The following is an 8175-nucleotide window of genomic DNA, read 5'->3' as shown; positions in this document are numbered from 1 at the left end:
TGTAAGGTTTAACGTTCGTGTGTTCAGTGTCATCAGAAGTGAGCACAAACTGTTGCTACAGTTACATTACGATACACTGACAACACAGAGGATCGTGCTTTGAACTGCCAAGGATGACCAAGGACAACACTTTAATTACACTGCTTAATGTGCATTGGTGCAAGTCAGCTATCAAGCATGACTCGAGTTCAGTTCAAATTAATACAGTTGCAAGCTTTTATTTTAACAAGGTGACAGAGATGAAGCCTCTTTTATTAAGTTCACTGCTTAATAGAATTCAAATTTAATGATGGGCTCTTAGCTAAGAAATTTCATTATTTGATGTCATTTATTTGGACTTTTTGCTGCTAAACTGATCAGTTCAAACTGCAAACACAGTGTGTATGTTTTTAACAGGACCACATGCCTTAATGTCTAAAACAGAATCAAATGCACGCCACACAGCTGTGCTCTTAAATCGCCATATAGGACTTAAACTTTTTAGGTCGACACAGAGAACATGTCACTCTCTCACAAGTGACTGCATTAGTTTTAGTATCAATGTGTTTGCTTTATGGTGCTGTGGATTATTTTTGTATTGTTGATGTACAAATGCAGCTCCGTGAATGTTATGATTTTGGTGTATATTTAAAGTTGATTACACGTTTTGTAATGAAATGTTCAGTTATGACAGCTTGGCTCTTATTCATAGTCATGTGCAGATTGTTGGTTTTAAAGGTGTGCTATGCAGGATTTTCCTAAAAAAGAAAATCATCTGTTTTTCGGCTGCTCCTGTGAGGAGCGGATCATCTGCTCACTGGCAGACTGGGCCCCGTCCGACCCGGCATGGATCTGCATATTTGATTTGGCACTGGCTTTTTTTTTTTTTTTTTTTTTTTTTTTTTTACACTAGATGCCTTTCCTGATGCAACCCTCCTCATTTATCTGGAATGTATTACATCCATTATTGAAAACTGGGAAAAATCATGCCCTACAAAAAAAAAAAACTTTAAAAATGATTGCACCAATACTCTAATTCCTGTTGTTTTGGTTAAAAAAAAATCTTAATTTAAGATTTATATATGTGTAATATATGTAATTAGTTAAATGTTTTGGCTTGCGTTAATTTTTTTAAGACAAGAATTCTTAACTTCAAACAATTCAAAACTGTGTTAAAAGCATTAAAAATCTAAAACTATGCTATTATAATCATCTTTGTCTTAGAAGAGATTTTTTATGAAAATGTTTGTCCAGATCTCCGTCAACTCTGTCGGATGTTTACAAAAACATGATTTAATGTTAAGCTATGACCTAAAGACCTCTGTCTGAGTTCCCAGTTTAAAAAAAGGGGGGAACACTGCTCAAAGACTGGTAACCTATTTTTTGACAAATTTATTAAATAATATTGCTACCAGATGTGTCTCAACCATAACATGTCCACTCTGTTGTTCTTCTAAATCAAAGCTAAATAAAAATGTGAATTTTAATGCTGTGAAATGAAAAAAATTAAGATTTTATCAACTCTGTAAGACATTAATGCCAGTTTGAGCTTTTAAAAATATGTTTTCTCAGAATAATTGAAGAGTAAACATTGAAACCCTCTCAAAATACAGTTTTGTCCCAGTTCTCAACAAGTGATACACTCAAATAAATCAAAATCAGAAATTCACTGATACCTGGTGGAAATTAAATGTGGTCTGTAGTTGAAATGTACAGTATAAATAAGTAAAAGCATTATCAATACCAGTGTCAACCAAAAAAATTGTGCATAGTATACCTGTATGTGTTGATTAGAAAATCAAATCAAATCAATTTCTTTCTTTGTCTGTTTTGAAAATGCAGATCAGATTGCCAGTAGGCTCTATTCTCTATATTATTTTTACATTGAATATAATGATCTATATTACACTTTGTTTCTTTATTTCCAGCTCACAATTGGCTTAAATTCAAACGGGGCCTTTTAATTTAGGGAGTGAACAAAAATAGTAACAGCAAGAAAGGAGGCTGAAGCTTAAACTTTTTTTCCCTTTTTTTTTTAATCAAAGCTAGCCTGTCCTGGGGTTATTTTGTTTCTTTTGACCTCCCCTTGACTTAGAAATAAATATGTCAATCTCAAATAAATAGATGTAATTGTGGTGAACGATCTACTCCCTCTGCTCTCACTTAAGCAAATAAAAATAATACAACATATCCGTCCCTACATTCTGTCCTCCACTTCCCCTTAAAACTGTCACAGTCTCTTAGAAATTACACTCATACACGCAAAAAACTAAAATCCTAAAAGATGATCACTTTGCAGTGATAGAAAGCTCCAGTTGGAAAACTGATACCAACTCACTGTTGTAATTACTGAGCTGAGGATTTACCAAAAACTGGTGCATAAAGTTTAAATACTGCATTGGACAAATGCTGTGCAACTACCTAAAAGGGTTAATTAATGAGAGAGGAGGTGTTGTCAGACAATCAAATGTCTGAAGCACTTAAAGAGTTTTTTAGGAATACTGAATCAAAAATCTAGTTTTTATTCTTCGAATTTCTATTGTTCAAAGGTGAGCTTGTGATCCACAAAGAAAAACGTCAGAAAGTCAAAGAATTTGTCCGAATTAATGGCAAAGGTTGTGATGTCAGCGGAGTTGAGGTTGAAAAATGAAAGACAAGACTTATGAAATGTCCCAATTCAACACTACATACTGATGCTGAGCAGGTTTTATTGTAGGAGGTTTCAGCTGGCCGTTTTAATCATGGGTGTAAATGACCAATTCAAAGCGACAGAGTACTTGAATGTTGAAGTGGCCTCTTTATGAGATGAGAATACCATCAGTGACGCCAAGCCAGTTCGAGTTCGAGACCCCTGGTTAAGACTCTTGAATCAGTGTCTGTATAGAAGAGCTTTCCCACAATTTTCTGGGTCATTTATTTATTTTATTACATTATATACATTATTATATGAAAACGCTTCATACAAAAATTCAACCTCAATGACCCGCTGCTGATAAGAATCTTGATTGAAAACAAATTCTTTTCAGAAAAAACAAACTGAACTTTCCTGAAGCAGGTTCGCAGTGTGAATGAAGTCTTGTTTTTTTTTTTTTGGCAAATTGAAGCTGCAATGCCAAGAAAAAAATGGTGCCAAACCAGGAGAGAGCAAGGCTGCTTCATGATTTAGAGGAAATCTTTCTTAAGTCTGCTGATGTACATTACACACTGCCCAAAATTCACACAGTGTTCAGTGCCTCAACACCGAGGGAACATAAAGTAATGTAACATCTGAATAACAGAGGAAACACACTGTTTTACAAACAAGTATAAAAGCCAGAAAAGCAGTAAAGAACAAGCGTTTAAAGCATCTGAAGTTTTCTCCTCCGTTTACCAGAATTTAACTTAAATAATGAATAACTCTAACAAACGCCAAAAAAAGAAGACGCATTCCTATTTCCTGTTGGATCCTCCAAAGAAAATGATCTGACACTCTGGCAGGCACTTCTGTATTTGCTAATGATAATCTTAAAATGTCTGTAGACAGCAGACTCTGGAGAAAAAACAAAACAAAACTAAACTTCAAAAGTCCCTGCTGTTTCTCTCCTCTGTGCTACGTGATCAGAGGTATATGGAAGTCTCCGCTGTCAAAGAGGAGCGGCCTTTTGACCGGAGACGGATCCTTGTCAGCCTTGTGTAGGAGTTTAAACAGTCCTGTTCCGATGTTCATGGGAATCCCCATAATGATGCACTCAGACACACCTGAAACAGGAGCACAGGAAATGATGAGCCTCAATTAAGTCACAGATCAAAGTGCAACTCAGTCATAGAGGTGAAACTTTACCGCAGACAGAGTCCTTTTGTCCGAAGTAGGCGGCGTCGAAGAGATGATCAGCCGTTTTCTCAAAAGAGGCCAGCATGAGGACGCTCTCCTTCATTTTAGCTAAACCGAACCTGGTGATCCCCAGAATCTCACCCTTTATGGACAGAAGACAGAATGCATGCAGGTGAGATTACCTCTGATTACACAAACACTATGAAGACGTGAATTAAGATTTCTACTGGTCACACCTTGTAGGACATGAGATCTGCCAGCAGCATGACGTGACGCCGGTCGATGCTCATTCCGTGGTTCACCATGGTGTACTGGATCTCATTGATGATGGTGGATCTAGCAGCCTCGATACCCAGAGTCTTCTCAACCTAGAACAATACACAGAAAAGTCAAACAACGAAAAAATCAATATTGTGGCAACCTGCATCAGTTCAGCTGAGTTAAGAACATTATGAATGTAGTTTGAGACCTGTTTCACATCCATATTGACAGAAAAGTAATAAATCTGTTATTAATAAATATTAATATCTGAGTAAAACCTGTCGGTCCAAATTACATAATGTAAGATTTTGTGTCCTTGAAGGCAGAACATGAATGCACCATTTGCATTAATGACCACTGGTTCCATGTTTCCTTTTTTTTTTTTTTTGCAGAGTAATCAATACAAGCTTTTTCCCCAAAAAAACACATTTAAAAGCAACTTTATAAAAGTAACATTAACATCATAATCCAATTAATTTTTAAGCCCTGTCAAAATTGTATTCAACACATTATAAAGCCTAATGGATTTTAGACTTTACAAGGACCCGTGGAAACACTGAATCATATAAAACAGAGATGAGATAAACTTCAAAATGCATACCGAGCCTTCAGCTTGTATTGATCGGCCACAAATTCTTGTCAGGTAATATTCATTCTAAATAGTTTGATCTGTTGTCTCTAAAAGAGTTGATCAGATGATGATGAAGCAGCAGGGTCCAAAATTAACACCTGCCAAACGCCAAATAATGGTAGATTTTCCTTTGGGTGAGTAAATCCTGAGAAGCTTTCTGACACACTGGCAAGTAAATATCTGTACCAGAATAGTAATGTAATAAAAAAAACTATGCTTGCCTGTTTTGGCGTCATATATGGGCACACAACTTCTGTGTTAGGCTGTTTAACACACACGGACAGAAACTTCATGGTGCATTCAGGAGCACCTTGTAAACTGTAAAATGAACATCACTTTGTAGGCTTAAAGCCAAGTGCATGGGCGCTGACAGGGAGTCTCCTCCTCCCTGTTCACATTTTCTCAGGCAAAGTACAGTGAGTAATAATTTGGCCGGTTAAAATGAAGCAGGAAGAGAGTTTGATTTCCATAATATTACTTTTGTCATTTTATTTTGTGGTTATGCAACACAATAAGTCTTCAAATAGACCCAGTGATCTGTATAAGTCGATCCTGCATCCGGCGATCATCCACTCAGGAGTGGATGTACTCTAAAATGCAGGTCTCGCTTTGCGGTGATGAAGATAAAAATCAGCTGTCAGCCTGGTTGAAAACAAATACATCCAGCAATAACAACGCCTCCAAGACTCTGTTCATTTCCTCTGTCAGTTTGGCCACGGACAATTGTTCCTGCTGTCAAATGACAGCACAAGTTAACTGTGAGAGCAGCCCAGTGCTGTGACATTAATACTATTATCTGTGTTCCAGCATCTGACAGAGAAAAATGTCACTGAAGCTGTCAAACACAAATCAGAGCCAGATGCAACAGAAAGCTGCTGCTGGGAACAAGCAAAAGGTCTGAGCATGTTAATTGAGACCATCTCCTCATCTCTCACCACACGATGACAGTTAGGCACCACTTTGGTTTCATAAGCAGAAACAGGAGGCAGATCGTTTCTATTTAAACTTTCAGAAAACAATATATGTATGTGGACAGAAGTAGATCAACATGTAAAGAGATCTTCTGTTGATTTGATTCATTTTGGGTTTGGATAGGCTGTTGTTTGTATATCATAATGCTCAAGTGTTCCAATTATTGTCCATCCTGTTCATGTCAATGTAGGTAGAGTAAAAAGAAATGCCTCAAAATATAACACTGTCCAGACCATCCAATCACAGAGGAGGAGGGGCGGGACAAACGGGCTCCCACAAACTGTGTTCTGGTTGTACTCCTTGAACCAGACTCCGTCCAACTTCAGCTCTTGAACGAATTGATGGTACTCACTGAGATTTTTCCTCACCCGCAAAATGTCATGAATCCACGGGGACCGGCAGGTCGGGTTCTCTCTTTCTCATTATGTAGTTTAAAGAGTAACTTAACACCCCGACTATTTTGGTGGTTTAACCCGTCACCATGCTACGAGGATGCACAGGTGTAGTCCAGGACCCAGTGATATCACTGTTGTATGTGGTTACAGACACAACAGAGCTGGGTCACAGTTGAAGCTGGCTTGAGGGGGGACAGCAAAACACTGCGTTTTTGGTGTTGAGTTACTTTTTAAGGTGTTACAGGTTGTGTTTCCACACAATCATAAAAAAAGGAGGACATCTGAGTTACCATGAAACTGAATCTTATAAAGACCAAGGAACAACTAGAAGTCACATCCTTAATCCGTGCACAGTATCATGTGGCGAGGAATAATATGGATGTGATTTAACGTAACAACCAACTGCAGCCTCCAAAATAACAACAATTGGACATAAAAAAAATTGTAGAAAAAAGCATGACATGTGTATGACTAGAAACACCAAATCAATTTCTAACTATATAACAATAAAAAGTAGGTTACTGCTTGAATTTAATCTCACTCAAATTGCCCTGACCTACATTTTATTTACTGGTTTGGGTGTCAAGTAGAGCCACCTGCAGAGGTCAAGCAGAAGTGGAACCAAAATTAGGACACTTAAAAGACTTGAATCCAAGCAACAGCGCTACTTGATTGATACCTCGTATGTATTGTTTGAAGTGGTCCTGCTTCCGTTCACGCCATGCGTTGCCATGACACCTCTCAGGTTGTCCCCCTCCACAAGGAGCTTGTATTTGCTCTTGCCACTCTGTTCGTCGATGTGAATGACAGCTCGGGCCACCTCAGGTATACCCTGAACCACCACCTACCGAGAGGGAAATGAAAGGAACGTTAACAGAACACAAAGTGCCCATCACAGGTTCCCAGAAAGTGACCCTACAGAGAATGATGATCCACAGTTCCCCTGAACTGAATAATAATAATTTTAAAAAATAATCCTTGGGTGCAGCCCTATTCAATTTACCCTTAACAAACATTGAAAACAACAGTTTTATCCTTAAATTGGATAAATTGGAGAGGCTGGATCCACTGTTTGTTTTGCTTGATGAATGATGTAAGTGTTCACAGGAAAAGTCCACTCCAAAGTGAAAAACAAAGAAACTAGCTCCTAGGTGAAATGTCTCACAGCAAAGTCTATGGATTATCTTGTGTAACTGCATCATGATTTCAGGGAAGAGACGTTGTTGAGTTTTTCAATTTTTTTTTGGTGCTTTGAGCATCACAAGCCAAGTGCCACCTAGTTCCATCATACTCAAGAGAAGGCAAACATCTCCATGGCTCTGATAAACTCTGATACTCACACCAAAACTAGCTATATGGATAAATAGCACTGCAGCTAAGAGGAAAAATACGTATTCTTGAGCTTGGTATGAACTGTCCCTTCTCTGTATATACCTCCTTGTGAGGGGACTGCTGCTAAAACAGATTTTGTTGTGTTTAAACATGCAATGACACCAAAGCAACACATATATGTCTTATTTTCTTCATTTATTGACATTCACTTTATTTCTGGATCATTATGGAGCCCTCACACTTGACCATGATGGGACTATGCAGCACTGCATTGTAAAAGTGTGTTTATTTATATTCTCTCATTCTCACTTTTGAAATATGAATTCTATGCAAATGAAATAATGAAAGACCGTAAAAGAAAAGAGGAGTGTGGGTCTGCTCCAGATGTCAAAACAGCCAGGATGCGTAAGACAAGCATAGACCGGATTCCCACCTTAGGAAGTTCCTCCTTTAACGACTGCAGCACGTAGTACATGGAGCTTTTGCTGTTCTCTCGTGGAGACACGCACACCACCGCCTCACCGTGCACAGCAATGTCTCCCGGCTTCACTCGCAGTTTAGACATGCAGATGGAGTAACGCACCGTTTCTGCATTCACCTGAAACACACAAAAGAAATCAGAGGTAAGACTGCCATTGTTCTTTTTATCACACAACACAAAAGCACTAATGCTGCACTTCAAACTCTGTAGGCAATAACTTGAGAGAGCGCTCTGCTGTAACCTTCACATGTGCTGCATTATGTAGAAGAGTAAAGACTTCACGGCTTCATCAGCACCAGACTTTTAATACTCA

General features: G+C 38.3%; 1 protein-coding gene across 1 annotated transcript in view; it reads right to left on the bottom strand.

The window, feature by feature from the left end:
* Positions 1 to 3532: 3532 nt before the first annotated feature.
* The window catches only part of polr3a (polymerase (RNA) III (DNA directed) polypeptide A), a 30486-nt gene continuing 25843 nt past the window's right edge, over positions 3533 to 8175 (bottom strand). The window contains exons 27-31 of the mRNA XM_084741232.1: positions 7815 to 7979; positions 6729 to 6893; positions 4027 to 4158; positions 3800 to 3932; positions 3533 to 3717 (exon numbers count right to left, since the gene is read on the bottom strand). Of these exons, the coding sequence (XP_084597358.1) occupies positions 3569 to 3717; positions 3800 to 3932; positions 4027 to 4158; positions 6729 to 6893; positions 7815 to 7979 (744 nt within the window). The 3' untranslated portion in view covers positions 3533 to 3568. The remainder of the gene's footprint in view (positions 3718 to 3799; positions 3933 to 4026; positions 4159 to 6728; positions 6894 to 7814; positions 7980 to 8175) is intronic.

This window comes from Lutjanus erythropterus, chromosome 17 (genome assembly GCF_056507025.1).
Source record: "Lutjanus erythropterus isolate fLutEry1 chromosome 17, fLutEry1.hap2, whole genome shotgun sequence".
In the NCBI taxonomy this organism is placed as follows: Eukaryota; Metazoa; Chordata; class Actinopteri; order Lutjaniformes; family Lutjanidae; genus Lutjanus; species Lutjanus erythropterus.
Note: the sequence above shows the minus strand (reverse complement) of the source record. Positions and strands in the feature narration are given on the sequence as shown.